This window comes from Typopeltis vanoorti, chromosome 5 (assembly GCF_054136105.1).
Source record: "Typopeltis vanoorti isolate ZY-2024b chromosome 5, IOZ_Tvanoo_1.0, whole genome shotgun sequence".
NCBI classification, from domain to species: Eukaryota; Metazoa; Arthropoda; class Arachnida; order Uropygi; family Thelyphonidae; genus Typopeltis; species Typopeltis vanoorti.
This window is the reverse complement of record NC_143553.1, coordinates 30,547,016-30,566,352: the sequence shown is the minus strand read 5'-3', so window position 1 is coordinate 30,566,352 and position 19,337 is coordinate 30,547,016. Positions and strand designations below refer to the sequence as shown.

Sequence of the window (19,337 nt, the reverse complement as noted above, 5' to 3'; positions counted from 1 at the left end):
TCTAGGTACTATTGTCTCAGAGCTCACCCTGCCTTCTGAGTGGTTTAAAACTACTAGAACACCAAGAATCTGACACACTGTGCCATCTTTTCAAAGGTGTGTGTATTTTGAATACACACCTGGGCTATTAATGCAAATGTGATGCAATGTTTATGCGTCAAAAAGCATCCTCTTAGGGGAGTCTTTAATGGGAATAAATGCAAAAATATAATATCAGTGATATTGCTATTTGGTGGATGACCATTGCACACCTGGAATATTCACCCCTACCTTTCTTACATTGAAAGAATCAAAAAGGAAACAAAATTCTAAATTGCAGTCTGCTTTCCTATCCCTTTGTGGCCAGCAGTGTCCTTTATCTTCTCCAAAAAAGGACTAACCATCTGTATCCTTATACTTTAAAATATTGCTTGTGATTTCAATTAAAAATTAATCCAATTCATCTTTGTTCTACTCTGCAAACACCTCACTCATCTCATGAGACATTCCCAAAGCTTCCTTCACGATATCTTTATATTCTATGTCAACCATCTTCTCCAACCCAATCACAGCATGGCAGAAATGCTCTGAAACATATCCTTAATATGAGGCCATGCCTCATGTGCTCCATCTAGCATCAGGGAAGGTCCACAACGTGCACCATCTTCTTTATATCTCCTTATTGTATCCATATATTTAGAGTTCCTGCCATCTATGATGTTATCTCCAGATTCTAGCAATGGTACTAATTGTTTAATCAAAACATCCCCAGCTTTAACACAATCTCTTCAAGAGAATTAACACCAATGATTTCTGTACTCTTAGCTTCATTCTCTAAGAATCTATCTACTGTTCTGTAATATGCACACATCACATATCCACGATTATTCATGTTGAGTATTATATTCTGTCCCAGCATGGCAAAGCTTATTAAGGCTAAATCAGCTCTTTCTTCACCTGTACCCATAATGAATTATTTTATTTGATGATTCCAATAAATATTTTTGACAAATAAGTTAAAATGTTCCTGCACGCAAACAATACCTGATTGTAAAATGATAGAAACAAGGCATAACTTCCTCTACCCCGAAATTTAGCTAATTCATATCACATCTGGTAAAAATGTTATGTTGTTATTCACTGCAAGAATGATGAAAACAGATCTGTGCAATTTTTATATAATGTAAGAAGCATTTAAACCCTTTCAGAATTCAATAGAATTGCAAATACCTATTTGCTGACAAGATAAAACTTAGTTCATGTTAAATAAGAAAATGCAAATACTTTTAACACTACAAAAACTCATCAAAATATTTAATTAATAAGTTATTTATAAATAACCAAGACTATCTGTCTAGGTCAATTACAATATAAAATCTATGCTTGATTTCTGAGAGCAATTAAAACAAATCTTTATCTTTCTCAAGCATTGTTTTTAAATGACATGACATCATCTGAAAATATATTAAATTAACAACATTTATCAGGATTTCCCCCCTGGAAACTTGAGCATATCATTCTGCAAAACAGGCCAAAAGCGCATGCACACACACACACACATGATATACAAGACTATGGGAATGAGGATTAACTGCTTGTTCCATATATCGTTTTGAAAGTTTGCATGATAAGGTGTGGGATTACGTGGAAGAAAGGAAACTGAGTTTTTGCTCAACATACTAAACTAATATTATGATAGCAAGTTTTACTAAGCTTTTGAAAATGGTGCAAAAGCAGCAAGGTAAAACAATATATGAAAATAATTGGTAGCTGAGATACTTTATTAAAATCAAAGCACAGGTTTAGGTGAAAAAAAGGTGACTTAAAGTTCTGTCTCTGTGTGCACACACATATACTGTTTGGTAAGAAATAAATGGACACTCTTGATTAGTTCAACTGTGTGAGAAGGGAATAACAGGGTTTGAAAGAGGCATTGTGATAGGATGCCATGTTGCAAGCCTATCTGTTCAGCAAATTGCTGCCCAATTGGGCAATCCTAGGTCAACAACCAGTGACACCATACTAAGATGGAAGTGCAGAGAGTGAACTGCAAGTGCTTCCCACAGTGGATGACTCACCAAATGTAACCATAGGGTGCTAATAAAGATAATATGTAAAAACCACAATTCATTGGCATACATATTGAATGCAGAGTTCCAGGCATTGACTGGAAGATGCATCTGCACAAAAACATGGGTTTCCATAGCAGGACAGCAATATGCAAGCCCAATATTACCCAAACCAGCATGCAATGTCTTCAGCAGTGGAACATAGACGCTTGGAAAGCTGTGTTACAGAACAATGAATCACACTGTATTCTCTAACGAGCAGATAGCCAGGTGTGGTGGATGTGCAGTGAACATCTCTTAACAGAGTGTATAATTCAACTATGAAATTTGGAGGTGGCAGTGTAATGGTATGGTCCTGTTTTTTCTGTGTTTGGACTTGGATTTCTGTTAAGATACCATGGTAAAGATACCTCTCAGAGTTCATGGTGCCATGAACTCTGAGAGGTATCTGAACATTCTGGAGAATGCAATGCTTTCTACTTTGTGTCATTTCAACGTAACTAACCCTTCTCTCTTTCAGAAAGACAATGTATTGTGCTATAAGGCGGCTGCTGTACCCCCATGATTTGTGGATATGAATGTCACCCCACTTGACTGGCTTCCACAGAACATCTGTGAGGGGAACTGGAATGGATGAGGTCAAGACCTCATTACATGCCTACAGAAAGAAGTTAAAAATTTCCATTGATCGCTATCATATACTTGCTGCAATGAAAGGAGGTCCTACATCTTATTAAGGTTGGTGTCATAGCTGTTTGTTCCTCACACTATGATGTCCATTGACTTCTTTCAAAGCAGTGTGAGCATGTACACACACACATCAAGCATAGCCATTTTTATATCTGTAAAAAATTTTGTGGTTTCATTAGAATGAAGTATTGCTCACTGATCTGACAAAGCAAAAAAAAAACAATCTTTCATTATCCTTTCTTCTCTTTTCCACTTGAGTCCAATGTAAAGGCAGGAAATATAATATTAAATGTAATATATTCAACTTTGTTAATCTAATGTTAATATTTTCTGAGGAAATTTGATCTATCATACATAATATCAGTCTTCAAGTAAACTGTTTAGTACACTGGTATATCAATATTATGGCATAGTAATACATGTTAAATAAATTGCAAACATTACATATTCAAAATATTACCTCAAACTCTGCATTGCATAATATGTTATACACTTGTGATTCTGTGTGTAGCAAATTAATAAACTGCTGATGCAAATAACTTTAGTTTGCAAAGACAGCCTTTCAAAATTCTTTAAGGAGAGGAATAAGAGAAAAAAAAATGCAAGGGGGGATCTGCTATGGTGACTGTTTGCAATAGCAGGGATAATGTTTGGTCAAAAATTGCAACAGGCAGAGCATATATAAGGGTGTCACTGTCAGATGACTACTACTACTGTTTTCATCATACAATTATCACAACTTTCCAATAGAAATTTTGGTTAACTTCCTGGTGGAATGTAATCATTCATTGATTCTTCATTTCTAGCAAACCGAAGAGCATCCAGGATACTCATAATTTTTGACAAGTTTGCCTTTAAAGTGTCTGAAAACTTTAATACTCTTGCCTAGCTTACTGCATTAATATTTACATGAAACCATGCACAAAGCAATACATTGAGGCAAGCATTAGTTAAAAACTGGTTTTTTAATGCACACTCCTATTTTTCAAAAGAATTTCATTACTGAAATTATAATTTCTATAATCAAGAATTACTTGATTATGACTAATCTGAGGAAAATTGTAGCTTACTTTTTTAAAATAATTTCCATGATGGGTTGCAACCTACTGCATATTAGTATAATGAGTAGGCTGTGGGTTGGAGACTAACCATGCCCCCCCCCCAACACACACACACTTTCAAACTTCCAATAAGCAAGTCTCACATGTTGTGCAGTGCAATGCATATACAAACATCTGTGAAATAGGGATTTGAATCTTATTGGTCAGGAAGCACAGTATTGTCTGCTTAACTAAGAAAGAGATTTAATGTATGTTTATGATTAAAAACACTATTATTAATAATTTCAAATTTTAAGTATGTATTTATAATTTATAGATTATCATACTCTGAAAATGATGCATGAAATTCTGATAAAAACACCAACCCGTTTTTCAATATCGCCATGTTGTAGCTGTACAAAGCGAGCACTGATGGCAGCAATATAGCTTTGCTGATTAGAGAAGGCCACTCGGCCGGCTCCCTTAGGATATTTCAGTTCTGGATCTGTGTCTATTCCTGCATAGCAAACTCCTCCATATAAACGATCCATGATCATGGCAAGTTCAACTGTTATAAAAGTATATATATATATAAAAATGTTAATTTATAATATCAAAGGAAGCATTCAAGCACACAGAGAATTTATGTAGTGTTTACAATGCCTCTATCAAATGTTTGAATTATTTTGGCTATTATTATTGTTGTAAAGTGTTTAATTTGTATACCGATAATGTGAAGGTTCAGCTTCTATCATCTTTATTTTTTAATTTTAATATGTTAAAATGCTACTACCAATGCTACTTGTACTTCTGTATTTGATCAACTTGTTAATAATTGGTGGATTTTTATATAAAGGAGATTATTCATAGATATTATCATAATATTATTAATCCTACCATAGAGACGATCTCTATTTCTAACAATTTTTTTTTATTCTGAGGGTACTTATATGTTATTATATGCACAAGGGTTCACTCCAACTGGTGCAATGATCTTAACTCTTTCTTTCAGAATCCAAATAAACACATTTAATAAAACAAAAACAATATGTATACACTGCAAATTAATTGGATCCAAGGCCTTTTAAAAATAAACTTACTTACACTTAGGACTAGACTAAACACTTTGTTTGCACAATCACAAAATGTTCATAGCCAGTTTCTTTCTCTGTCAAGGCCCTTTTCAATAGATATATGATTCTATTCTTCATTTTTACACGATCCTTTCTCATCACTTATGTAACACACATTAATTCTTCCTGACTTAATTCTGTCTCTTTTCTTCAGTAGAAATAATAGTCAGATCCGGCGTCCTCAATACAGATGAAACTTCCTAATCAGAGTTTTTTTGAACACTCCTTTAGAACGTAAATAGCAAATTCTTCTTTTATTCACTAAATGCTTATTGACAGTCTTAACTATTCAAATAAAAAAAAAAACTTGGTTCTGCGATTCCCTTTTCGGAATCTACTATAAATCTTTCAGTTAGTGTTTCCTTCAATATTCCTTTTAAAACGATTTATAGCAATATATCCCTTTTATTTATCAATAATTATTCCACTTTGAAACTTAATAGTTCCATGATTCCTTTTTCGGAATATACTATTAATTTTCTTCCGACTGTCACTTAAAAAAACTTAAGTTCCTTCCAACCTAAATATCAGCCGGCCTGTGTTCTAAATTCCTTCCGAATGCTATCTTGTCAGACACTGGACGCTTTCTTGTCAGCTGTCAATCACTCATCAAACTTCTTCGCGAGCATGCGCACTCCTTGGCAAGCGAGAAACTAAGTACTGTATAATGGCTGACACGTTGTCTCCGTTAGCAACAAGAGAATGTCCTCATAAAACACAAACCATAATAAATTTGTTTAAAGTAACACAATTATTCAAATCCGGTAAGTACATTAAATTTTTAACTACTTTACATATCACTTTTAGCAAAACAATTTCCATAACGAGCAGCACATTGCAAGTGCCGACAATGTGTGTTATGAAAACAAAACTAATAAACATACTAACATACTAACATAAACAATACGTAAAAATATTCAGAATTATGATTATTTTTACAAACTCATAAATATGGGTGTAAAATTACTGTTGAGCACTACTCTGACTTATAAGTTTATTTTGTCATCTTCACTAAAAATAATATATGCCAGTTTCTATAGGTTCATTATTGAGAATGGTTCCTTGTCTTACTTATTTTCGAATGAGACGTAATAGACATTTAATGAATCTTGAAGACAACAGATTTTAAATGATGACATTCACCTTTATGAAATAACCAAGTTTGATTTATCCTATTTTGACATCATACATAATATCACATTTTTTAAATGTAATCCATTTAGAATTTAAATAACAGAAGGGATTAGATATGGCACTGATTTACAGTTCATTTTATAACCAATCCATCTTCAATGTTAGATGCTGAAACTAATGTAGAAGATACAATTAGATACAATGTGTATATTGTTAATCTTGTAACCTAATACCTCATATAAAGTTCTGAATACCTTCCCCCCCCAAATCATATGCCTTATACAAATCTACAAAACGTAGCCTTCCTTGATGATATTGTTACGGTCCTGGAAATTCCTACTTTGTTCTAAATCTAATTATTATTATTACTCCCTCTTCTGGAGTATGCCAAGTTGAAATAAAAATATGGGGACTGTGCCCATCAGCAGAAATTGCAAGCGTAACATTAAGCTTTTTACTACAACCCTAGTTTTCAGACTGAAGAAAAAACACAATTCTAGTAAGCAGCAAATACCACACTATGGATTCAATGCAATTTTCTTTCTTTCTTGTAATTTCTATATGAATATCAAGAGTGGGCCAAGATTTATTCCAGAAATATGCTTGTGATCAAACATGGTACTTTTCCAAGACGCTTTAATTATTATTATTATTAAACAAGACCTCATGGAGTAAAAGACTCATTCAGGAGGTCCTTTTATCTCACACAACATCTCATCATACCGTGTCTTAAACACATTCAAACTCTTTGCAGACACCACACTCTCAGGCAAGGCATTCCAATCACTCACAACTCTACACGAAAAAAACCTGCCTCTCACTATCCTACTCACACCCTCTTTATACAGTTTCCAGGGATGACCTCTTGTTCTCTCCTGATCTCCCACTATTCTCTGTAGAACTTCTCCACCATTGATCCTATAACAACCCCTTACCAACCTGTAGGTCTCTATCATATCTCCCCTCTTCCTTCTCTCCACTAGACTCTGCAAATTACATCTTTTCAATCTTTCCTCATACTCGACATTCCAGAGGCCAGAAACTACCTTAGCCAGTCGCCTTTGGACCCTTTCCAACATCTCTTCATCCTTCTGAAAACCAGGTGACCAAATCTGGGCACAACAGTCCATGTGTGGCCTAATCAAAGCCTTATACAATGGAACAAGAATCTCCCTACTGCTACACATCAGTGTCCTCCGCATCATTCCCAGAAGTCTTTGTGTTGTCTTCACAATTTTGGCGATGTGTCCCCTAAATTTTAGATCCTTATCCACTATCACCTCCAGATCTCTTATTTCCTCTACTTCCAACAATACATTCTCACCAAGCATAAATTCTGCATCCCATCTTTGTTTTCCAAATTTTAAAACCTTACATTTTGCAACATTGAACTCACATCCCCATTTGCTTGCCCAATCACTCAATTTATTCACGTCTTCTTGCAAGGCCGCATCATCTGCAAACAACTGAATATCACCATCCAAATCTTCGCCAATATCATTAATATACAAGTTAAATAGTAATGGCCCTAAAACAGACCCCTGAGGCACTCCACTAATGACTTTCCTTTTCCTGGATATTGCACCCCCATACACAACTTGTTGATACCTATCAGATAGCCAGTCTCCAATCCAATGCACTAATCTAATATCCAACCCAACCTGCTCTAGTTTGACTGTCAACTTATCATGAGGTACTCTATCAAAAGCTTTTGCGAAATCCAAGTATATTACTGCGTATCCTTCTCCTCTGTCCAAGGAAGCAGTCACTTTATTGTAATAAGTAAGTAGATTACTAAAACATGACCTCCCTTTAGCAAATCCATGCTGTCCATCAAAGATTATACCATTGTTGTCAACCCAACTCTGGATCCTAGTTCTCACAAACTTCTCCAACAACTTAACCACAACACCTGACACACAGATAGGCCTATAGTTTGATGCTCGAGTTCGATCACCTCCTTTATGAAGTGGCACAATCTTGCCCTCCTTCCACTCCTTAGGAACTTGACCAAGTGCAAGACTCGTATTAAAAATATATGTCAAGGCAGGTGTCAACTCTCTGGCACATTCCTTTGGAATATGCAGTGATATATTATCAAGTCCCACAGCCTTATTTACATCTAGTTTATTCAACTCCCCAAACACCTCTTGCTCACTTACAGCCAGTCTCTGCTCTCAATCTCTCCATGAAGTCACATTCACAAGATTGAAAGATCTTTATGAACTGCTCATTAAGTATCTCCACCACACATTCTGCAATGGCTGTCTTTATACCATTTCCTCCAATCAATGTCATCCTTCCATAATCATTCTTTCTTTTGCTGGCTACATATCGAAAGAACTCCATAGGATTCTTTTTGGCTTCATTAGCTAACTGCTGTTCATACCTCTCTTTAGCTACTCTCACCAACCAAGTCACCCTCCTTGCCTGGTCTTTGTAGATCACATGAAATTGGTTACTTCCACTTCTCTTATGCTGCCTCCACAATGCCCTTTTTCTCTGTATTGCATGCTTAATCTCTTTATTCGTCCATCTCACACCTATCTTATTTAACCTTCTCACCCATGGTATACATTTAGACATTACATCTACTAAATAGTTTTTGAAAATCCCCCAAGCTGCATTGATCTCTTTTCCAGCTAACTTCTCATTCCATGTTACACCCGCAAGCTGTCTCCTGAGCTCTTCATAATCCCCCCCCCCCCTTGTAGTTCCACATATACCCTTTTTTCACAGGGGTCCTTGCACTGCTGGCAACCACCCAGGTAATCACCTCATGGTCACTTTCACCAATTGGTCGATGATTTGACACCCCATTGATAATTACATCCTCCGATGAGATGACCAAATCCAAGACCCTTAATCCTCGTGTGCCTTCTGTTACATACTGTCTGAGGTAGTTACCCCTCAAAAACTCAAGCTCATTTTGTTTACTTCCAGTTGCTATCTCTTCATTCCAGTCTATATTGCCATAATTAAAATCACCCATAATGATCATCCTTTTCTTATTTGACTATACATTTCATTATCACCACCATCCACATTACCAGGTCTATAACAACATCCCACCAAGTATTTGATTCTATTCACCTCTATCTCACACCATACTGCCTCAAAACCACTGGCCCTATTTTCCTCTTGAATCTCTACCTTGTATGGACATAACTCGTTCTCTATCATCAATAGCACTCCCCCCCCCCTTTTTACCCCTTCTATCCTCACGAAACACATCATACCTTTCCATCTCTATTCCTGTTAGGATGTCGTCCTCATCTAACCATGTCTCACTTATTCCGACAATCTCTGGGTGCACAGACGCAATTAGTGCAACCATTTCATCCGCTTTGTTTCTTATACTTCTAGCATTGGTATACAAACACAACAACTCATTTCTGTATCTACAGCTAGTTCCACTGATACCACTCACTAGATGTGATCTCTCCATGCTGGACTGGGCCCATTCCCCTTTCTGCTTCTTCATTTTAGAACCCTTTGCGATTCCATCTGTTTCCTCTTGATCCCTGGTCATCCCATTACTTTCGTTCCTGCACATGCTCTCACCTCCTCTTGGAGCATCCACCTTTCTCACACTGTGTACCCCTGTCCACCCTGAGCCTCTCCGTTTCCCTGTTCCTCTTGCACACCCATTCTCTCATTTTCTATACTCATACCTCTCACTTCCCCATTCATTTCCACTTCTTCAATCTCTCCTGTCTTACTCTCCTGCTCTTCCACATCACCCCCTCTCGATCTGATTCATTCTCTCTATTCACTTCTCTACTTTCCAGCAGTCTCTCCAAGCGACTCACACCATAACCACTCAAATACAGTCCATTGCTCCCATACAGCTCACTTCATCCCTCAAACTCATTCCACACATTAACAAACTGTACTCCCATCTCCTCACACATTTCAGCCAGAATATCATTCATAATCCTTGCTCTCCGCCTCATTTCACCACAATCATACCTAGGCTACCACACTGACTACCCTTCCTGTCACACTATTCTCTTTTATCTTTCCAAGCAGTCTCCTGACATTCATTTTGACATGCTCTTTGTTCTCTCTCAAATCATTTGTACCAATTAATACAATTAACTCTTTTGCTCGCTCCCGCCTCAATCACTCTACTCATTTTACCGCCTGGAAAACATACCTTGTGCATTTTATCCTCTAGCACACGTTTAATAATGGAGTCGCCATACAACGCCACTCGCTCATCTTTCGTTAACTCTTTCATGCCATCATGATTTATTTGAATAGTTTTGACCTGAATCCTCTTAATTTCATTCCGCATCCATTTCATTTCTTGCTTCATCCAATCCAATTCACCTTCCAAACCTCGCGACACATTCTCTCTCTCATTAAATCTTTCTAACTTTCTAACTCTCGACCCCCCTCTTCTCACTTTCCCTCTCATTCATCCTTTGTTTCCGTACTTTCGGTCCAACTTTCGCCAGCATTCATTCTGTTTTCGCTATCATTTATTCTTTCGATTTTTTTTACTTGCAATTTCTTCATCACGCCATTTCTACTTTCATTCGTTCTCTCAATTTCGTTTCTTTCTGCCTCACTTTCGTCCCTTTTAACATCCGTTACGGTTGTCAAATCGCTCTTTTTCTTTTTTCCTGATTTTTTAACATTTTTTCGCCTTTCTTTCTCACCATCCTTCTCTTGCAAATGTGCACTCGCGACACAATCAGTACTAGCACTTTCTGTCATCAATTTCATATTCGCTATCCTTCAATAATAATAATTGGATTTAGAACAAAGTAGGAGTTGCCAGGATCATAACAATATTATCAGGGATGGCTAAGTTTTGTAGATTTGTATAAGGCATATGATATGGGGGGGGGGGGGGAAAGATTTCAGAACTTTATATGAGGTATTAGGTTGCAAGATTAAACAAAGTAAGTAGGGTGATAGTCTCACACAAAGTGATGAACATGATCTACACCACCTGAAGTCATCACAAATATCCATGGCACTGTTGGGATTCAAACTTGCAACCCATTTCCCCCCTCGATGTCTAAGTATTAATGAAATTAATTTTTTATTCCATTCTATAATGTAAGTATACATACATACAATTTATGCCAAATGATAGTGGACAATAAGTATGCATCTATAGTCCCATCAACTTGACTGCCTCAACTTCTGCTCGTATTTGATGATTAATGGAGAAAATGCATCTAAAATAACTAATTGGATTATAAGCCAATATTTCTCCTTGGTCACAAGACATCTTCATCTGCAAGAAGACAAACCTAGACCGAGTTTGTGTCTTCTTTCTTGCATGCATGTGCTTAGTATTTCTTTGTGCCCATGATGATGCTTTGGTGAAATATTGGCTTGTAATCTAATTAGCTAAAATTTAGTTCATTATTATTTTTAGATGTGTGTTTTCTCTATTACTCATGTTGATGTTAAACATCAACATTATTAATCAATGCCTAAGCATCCATATTAGATCAACCATTTGACTGGATAGTGTCTCTACATCCCAGGATGTGAGTTCAATTAGGTAGTAGATAAATTTTTCTACGTACTGAGACCTGGATTAGCATGGAAAAAAAGTTGCAGTATTTATGGATTATCTAACCTTCAAACTCACTCATGGTACTAACTTTTTGTGGATAGAATTCTCTCTCATGCACACAGCCACACAAATTCACTCATTCTCTGTAATTAGAAAAACCATGAAAAATAAAAACTGCATGCTACAAGGGGGGGGGGGCTGAGAAGTTCTGATAAACACCTAGAACAAAAATGATATTAAAGCAATTGATATAATCACAAAAGAAAGAACATACTAGTAGCAGAGTTATTAATCAGTTGCTTTAATAACATTTTTGTCTAGGTTTTTATCAGAAATCCCTCCCCCCCCCCATATATTTGCTTTTGGTGCAAGCTATGCAAGCATAAAACTATAATCATATAGTAGTTGTAAATTACAATTAAAGACTTTTTTGTATTTAACTTCTTATACCAATATGATCAATCCACTTATTTTTGTAAGTATTAAAAGTAAATAAAAAAAAAAAAGAAATCTGGATGCAAATCAGTTTACATTTCTAGTCAATAGAAGGGGATATTTTTAAAAATATGAAAGCTAACTGGCAAATAAATCAGAAGATTTTATCGTTACTGGAATGACTCAAGCCAATTACTGTATTCCGACTTGCTATAACTTGAATATTACTGAAATGCCACTTTCATTCAACAGAGGAGGTTAACAATTTCTGTTGATTTTCATCTTTCCAAACTCATCTTTATATGAAAAAGTTCATATCAAATGAAGCATTTTAGATAAGTAAAGAAGTTAACTTGTTTTAAATTTTTCTGCTAAGATTATCACTATAAAATACATTTCAGAAGCAGTCATTTTTAAATGGTCATCTGTTTAAATTCACACCAGAGGATAATTCAATACCATGCTGGTTCTTTATAGTTCATTTAAATATATATTAAATAGTGTTGAAAACAGGAGACATACCTATATAACTCCTTGGTCTAGGCTTCTTCCCCCCCATCTTAAGAAGAGAAGGCACAATGTGCCTTTTCTTCTTAAGATGGGGGGGGGGGGGACTATTGTGCGAAATCAGGTATTGTGTGAAAGACTCACACAATACCTGATTCTTCTTTTTGAACTCATTTATGACAAAGCACTCAACCAACTCTGCAAAATATTCCACAGATATAGTCCTCATGTCCTTGCTAACTAAATTCTCTCATAATTTCTAGGTATGATCCATTATTTTTGTTCTTGTCATGTATTGAAAAATATTTTCTACATCAGTCCAATAAAACCCCTTTAATAATTTATAGGTTTCTATCATATACTCACTTTTCAGTATCAACTAAACTTTGTAACCCACAAACCTTCAATCTCTCCTCATAAGGAGTATTCCATACAACTGTCCCATTTTGGATTATCTTCATCTCATCCTCGAGGAGACCAGATGTGGCCATACCAAAGTTTTTAAAAGAGACTTTGCCTGTCAAACAAATCCCTACCTTCATCAGTTTAATCAGTGTAGTACACAGATGGTAATATTTTCATCCCCAAATGCATAATCCTAGGCCTTGTCACATTAACCTCACTACGGCCGAGGCGGATGAAATAGTGAGACCAAATTGCACTTCATATCCATGTTATTTAATAGATGTTACAGAATCGTATCCAGATTTAGCTGGACGTCATGGCCAGTTGGGGGGGGGGGGGGTTAAACATCCTTTGGCTACATATGAGGGTGGTATGAAATGTTCTCGGCTTAACAATGAACAAACTAATTTTTATTTTTCAACATACATTTATTCTAGTGATGCTCCATTGCCATTATCCCACCCCTGTAGTGGTTCTCAGTAAGATCTGCAAAATATCCCTCTACAGCTGCAATCACCTCTTGATTTGAAGGAAAACACTGACCAGTGGGGAAGAGACAGAAGTCAGAGGGAGCCCAAATCTGGGGAATAGGGTGGATGTTCCAACAATTCATAGTGCAGATCCCTCAATTTTCCCATTGCCAAAACACCTTTATGGGCAGGTGCATTGTCCTGATGAAAGATGATTTTTTTCTTCTGCAAACTGGGTCTTTTCTCACGATTTTTTCGTCTAGTCTGGTTAAAAGATCGGAATAATATTTCTCGGTTATTGCTTTACCCTTTTCAAGATAATTAATAAACAAAATGCCTTTAGCACCCCAAAACACCGATGCCATGACATTTCCTGCTGAACAACCGGCTTCTGGTGTGTAATGGTGAATCCAAGTCTCATCCATAGTAATAAATAGACGCACAAAATCCATTTTAATCTTGTTAAAACGCTCTAAGCACTGTTCAGAGATTTTCATGTGAGTGCGTTTTCGATCTGCTGTGATCAAGCGTGGCACACATCTTGCGTAAAGCTTTTTCATTTGCAATTCTTCATGCAAAATATATTCTACACGTTCAGCAATTTCATGCATTTTGACTTGCCGGTCATCCAATACCATATCGTGCACTTGATCAATGATTTCTGGTGTTGTTTCACGTGGATCATATTCAAGTCCAGTACAGCCATGTTTAAACTTGGCAGCCCATTTCTTAATTCTCGAAAATGAACTGTCGAATACTAGCCTTGAAGATGATCTATGCGAAGGATGTCCAAAAAGTGTAATAACACCAGAAATTATTGATCACGTGCACAATATGGTATTGGATGACCAGAGAGTCAAAGTGCGTGAAATTGCTTAGACTATAGGCACTTCAAAAGAAAGTGTAGGATATATTTTGAGTCTTAAGGGGGATTATGTTGAAAAATAAAAAGAATTTTCATATTATAAATTTGTTTTTTCATTGTTAGGCTGAGAACTTTTCAGACCACTCTCGTATGATTAATTATAGAAGTATATTTCTTTTTTCTTGTGTCACCCAGATAGTCTGTTTTTTTTAATTTGGAATCATCACCTAAATCATAAAATTTCCAATTATTCATGGCAAAAACCATTCTCTTTTTCAATAGTTGAAGACAAATTTTAATATTTCATAATAACTAAAACACCAAAGAAAGTGCTATAGCAGATGCAACAAATCTTTGTATGAAGTAGAATTAGCTAAGGGGAGGAATTTGTTTTGATGCATGAAATTAATTTTTCTCCTTGAGCTGGCAAAATATCTGAAAAACAAGGAGCTCATACAACACTGACATCAGCTATCATACCTTCTCTTAAACTTATCCACTTCTACCTATTTTCCTGATCCAAACTATTCTGCTCACTCCTCTGCTCTGTGAAAGAAAAATCTAGCTCTTACCCCTTTTTTTTTATCCATGCATAAACTCAACTTATATAGATGCCCCCCCCCTCACTTTTCATATAATGAATAATTTCATCAGATGATATCCTAAAACATTCTTTCAGAAGTTTATACACCTCTATTATATCATCCTTCTTTCTCCTGCAATTTTCAACAGCTTCTTGATTTCATTCAAACTCAAGAGACAAAATTTGTACACAGCAGTCTAGATGAGGACTCACCAAAGCCTTGTAAGGAGGCAAAATGACTTCCTGATTCCATACACATCAGTGTTTGTTTCAACATTGCAATTATCTTCTGACTTGTATATTTGCAATTTTTGCTATGTTACCCTTGAAAGTAATTACTCCAGATATCTAGAATATCTATCTGTCATCAGTTTTCACATCACTCCTTCCTCCATTTCTAAGTTTTTTCAATAGCCTTCAAACAGTGTCACCTTCCTCGTATTTATGATCTTACCAAAGTTTTCCCATGTTTATGTAAAGCATTAGCTGCTTTCTTACATTTTTCTCTGTATTCTGTCATGCTGACTTACTTGCTAGAAACTTTCAATGTTTTTTTTTCTTTGAGTGCCTCTTTAATTTACTGAGTCTACAATGGAGTTCTGATTTTCCTATACTTGCAGACAACCTTACCAAGTGTCTCTCTATGGCTGAATGTTGGGGTCTGCACCTAATTCCCAAGGTTTTGGTTCTTTCATTTTTTCCTTGAATAATATATGAGTCACCAGCTCATCTCTGATTATTATAAAAACTGTCTTACACTTTTCTTTTCAATATAATAATTTTATCCTGCTCAAAACTGAATGCTGATCATGTCCTGAATTTGTACACATCTTTTGTGGTATTAGTGATGATTAGTCCATGTCCTGAACATAATCTACCAGGTACTTGTCATTATTATTAGCTTTGCTCTTTTCTCCAAATGTTCCCAAAATATTTCTATATCTGGTAATCATTTCATACTCTGAGGTATTGATCTCCAGCAAGGACCAACTTTTTTTTTTTTTTCTGTGTCAGCTGCCTTCTCAAATGCGTGGAAAAATCCTTCTCCTTCTTTAATGGAACTTTGTGTGAGGCCATAAGCATAAATAGTCTTATTGCCCAATTCCTCATTCTGATATTTGTTGGCATTCAAAAATATCATCCTCATATTTAATGTTGAATATTATAGCTACTCTGTTTCCAATATCATTATTGCTTGGATATAACATCTGGTATCTATTACTTCAAAAAAATCTCACCTGCTTTGTCTTCTTTGTTTCAGTAACACCTATTATATTGATGGTGCTAATCTTAAACTTTGCTGTTGAGTTGGAGTTTGTTCCAGTAGCTGACTTTTTGCTGTTTGCACGGTTCTCTGACGAAAACAATGAGGGCCTTGTTTAACTAGGAGATGTTAGTCAGCATGAATTTCTGCTGTGTGCCATCATTTTTATTTTGCTTTAAGCCAATAAGAATACAGTTTGGTTAGCTAAATTCCAAACTGCCAACCCATCCTCATTTGTTCAGTATCCAGGTAGATACCTACTAATGCTGAGGAATGGACATTAGGTCAAACTCTGGTGAATTCTACAAATTCCTTAGAAAGCTACTAGTTCTCCTCCCAGTTCAACAACTTTGGCCTTTAAGCAACCAATCTTAATAAAACTATATGATGAAATTCAATCGGTGTGCACAGTGGACTGTCCTGGAGTATATAACGATGATCCCTCATTTACATGAAGTAAAATTTATAATTAGACTTCCATTATTTTATATTGAAGCATATTCTCAGCAACTACATCATGCAATAGTGGAAATGGAAAGTTTTGTGTCACTCACACCATATGATACAAAAACTACCACCTTATGTACATACACTTTATTTTGCTGTTATTTGCAATCCTGTATCCTCACATCTGCAACTAACATTTTAATTTACTTACCTGCCTTCAATGGACGAGGTACTCCACCTACAAATACAGTTTTACGAGGATCTAGAGGCATGGAAGCATCCAATACAAAATCTGCATCACTGAGACGCCATGGACGTATCTGAACCTTTAAGTATAATAATTGAAATTATAACTGATAGTTTTTCCAATCATACCAATAAAAGAATTCAACAGTAATGGGGAGGGGATAAAAAAAAAAACACTTGAATACCTCTGTTGTAATTCAGATTTCATATATATATATATATATTTTTTTTTTTGCAGGTTTTGTTATTGTTTAGTCTCCAATAAGTACCTAAATAAAAAATGTAAAGAAATAGAGGAATTGGACAGGAAACACAATAGTAAAGAAATGCATAAGTCAATCCAAGCTCTGACAAATAAAAAGAAAAATTTCAACCATAATCCTTGTATAAAAGATCAAAATAGAAAAATGCTACTAGAGACACAAGATATCATAAAAAGATGGAAAGGATATGGAAAAGAACTGTTTGACTCTGATCGCATAGATGCACCAGATATACAAAATACGGAAGTTGAACCAATTACATACGAAGAAATAGAATACACTCTAAGTCAAATGAAAACAGGTAAAACACCAGGCCCTGACCAGATGCTTATCGAATTGTTAGGAATGAAAACACACTTAATGACCTAAAGGTTATCTTTAATAACATTTATGATACAGATTACATCCCTGATGATCTAAGGAAATCCATCTTTGTCACTATTCCCAAAATTCCAAGAACTTTTGTATGTTCAGAATATAGACTAATAAGTTTAACAAGCCATGTTACAAAATTACTACTGAGAATAATCCTAAAAAGAATAAAAGGCACTTTGTCAGAACCAGAAGACACTCAATCAGGTTTTCAAAAAGACAAAGGTACAAGAGAAGGAAATTTCGATTTGTAAACATTATGTGAAAGAAGCCTTGATAACTAGAAAAGCATATATCTTTGTTTCATTGATTACACCAAAGCATTTGATTCAATAGATCACAAGAAATTAATACATATTCTACAGAATAACAGTTTAAAAGGAAAAGATCTGCGTATAATTACAAATATATACTGGAATCAAATGGCTTCAATAAGATATAAAAAATGCATCTTCTGACAACTTTGAAATCAAAAAAGGAGTAAGACAAAGATGTGTCTTATCGCCCTTACTGTACAATAAATATAGTGAACAAGTTTTTAAAAATATTTCAGAACTGAAGGGTGTAAAAGTCAGGGGTAGGAACTTTAACAACTTCAGGTATGCAGATGACACGGTCCTTACAGCTGAATCTGAAGATGATCTTCGAAATTTAGTCACAGAAATTTACAAGAAGCTTAGACATGGGATTAATTATTAACTTAAAGAAAACAAAGTGCATGATTATATCAAAAGAACCAATAAATAAGAAACTAAACATAACTTTTAACAAAAAGAAAATTGAACAGGTTCAGTCTTTTACATATTTGGGACAAGTGTTTACAGACATAAATTCTCTTAAAGAAATAAAAAGAAGAATAGAGATATCAAGAAAAGCCTTTACTGATATGAAACTGTTCTAACATCCAGAGACATAAATATAGACACAAGAAAAAGATTAATACAATGCTATATCTGGCTAAGCCTTCTCTACAACAGTGAAACTTGGACTCTAAATAAAGAAGCAGAGAAAAAATTAGAAGTTTTTGAAATGTGGACCATCTTGGTTATTAGAGGAATAGCCCCACATGGTATCATGAGAGTTGAAGTCACCAACATAGATAGCAGGGTGAGGTGGCAGCTGGTCCATCTGGTCAGGCCAGGATTGCAATGGTGGTTTGTAGACATTGCAGATGGTGGTATTTTGAATTTTAATACCTATGGAGTATTCTGCTTCAGGCACACATTGGGTTATGTCCTTGAGACCAGATGTAGATGTTGCCAGGCCATGCTTCGGATGGCAGTTGTAAGACAAGAATTAGTCCTGGGATCTTTAATCTATCGAGAGCTATGTCAAGCACATGGGTTTCCTGGAGAGCCAGGACGTCAATCACTTTGTCTTTGGCTATTTTGCTGATGGCTCTGGATCCTTGTTATTCCAGGCGATGATCGAGCTGGTATGGAGCTTTTTGAGTTGTGTTTTTATCATGGTTGCTGCAAGTAGTCCAGGAGGCTTGGTACCTTTGGGTGCCTGGTTAGAGACATTAGCTTCATATTATCAGCGTTACATCTCTTAGGCTTCTTTTGTTTGAAGCACCAGCAATGTACCACAAGGGTAACACTACTGATGTGTGTGTGGGGGGGGGGGCATGTACCACCAAAAAAAAAAGGAACAAAGATATTTTAAAAGAATTAAAATTGAAATCAATAGAAGAAGAAAAACTAAACAATTACAAACAAAATAGAGTGAAAAAATATCAGAATGTCAAAACTGGATTTAGAAAAGGACGCTCTATGGATGCAGCTTTTCGTTTAAAACTACTTATAAAAAAAAAGAAGAGAATTTAATTTAGAAACTCATCTTTTGTTTATAGATAAAAAGTAAAAAGTTATATACTGTTTGATATATTACAAA

The 19,337-nt window shown here is 35.6% G+C and overlaps 1 protein-coding gene and 1 pseudogene across 1 annotated transcript in view; both read right to left on the bottom strand.

The window, feature by feature from the left end:
• The window catches only part of LOC150106282 (cytoplasmic polyadenylation element-binding protein 2-like), a 417,239-nt gene that overhangs the window by 37,511 nt on the left and 360,391 nt on the right, over positions 1–19,337 (bottom strand). Inside the window, exons 8-9 of the mRNA XM_090393070.1 lie at positions 16,775–16,889; positions 4,165–4,346 (exon numbers count right to left, since the gene is read on the bottom strand). Coding sequence (XP_090249196.1) covers positions 4,165–4,346; positions 16,775–16,889 — 297 coding nt within the window. The remainder of the gene's footprint in view (positions 1–4,164; positions 4,347–16,774; positions 16,890–19,337) is intronic.
• LOC150106285 (6-phosphogluconate dehydrogenase, decarboxylating pseudogene) lies at positions 309–946 on the bottom strand (annotated as a pseudogene).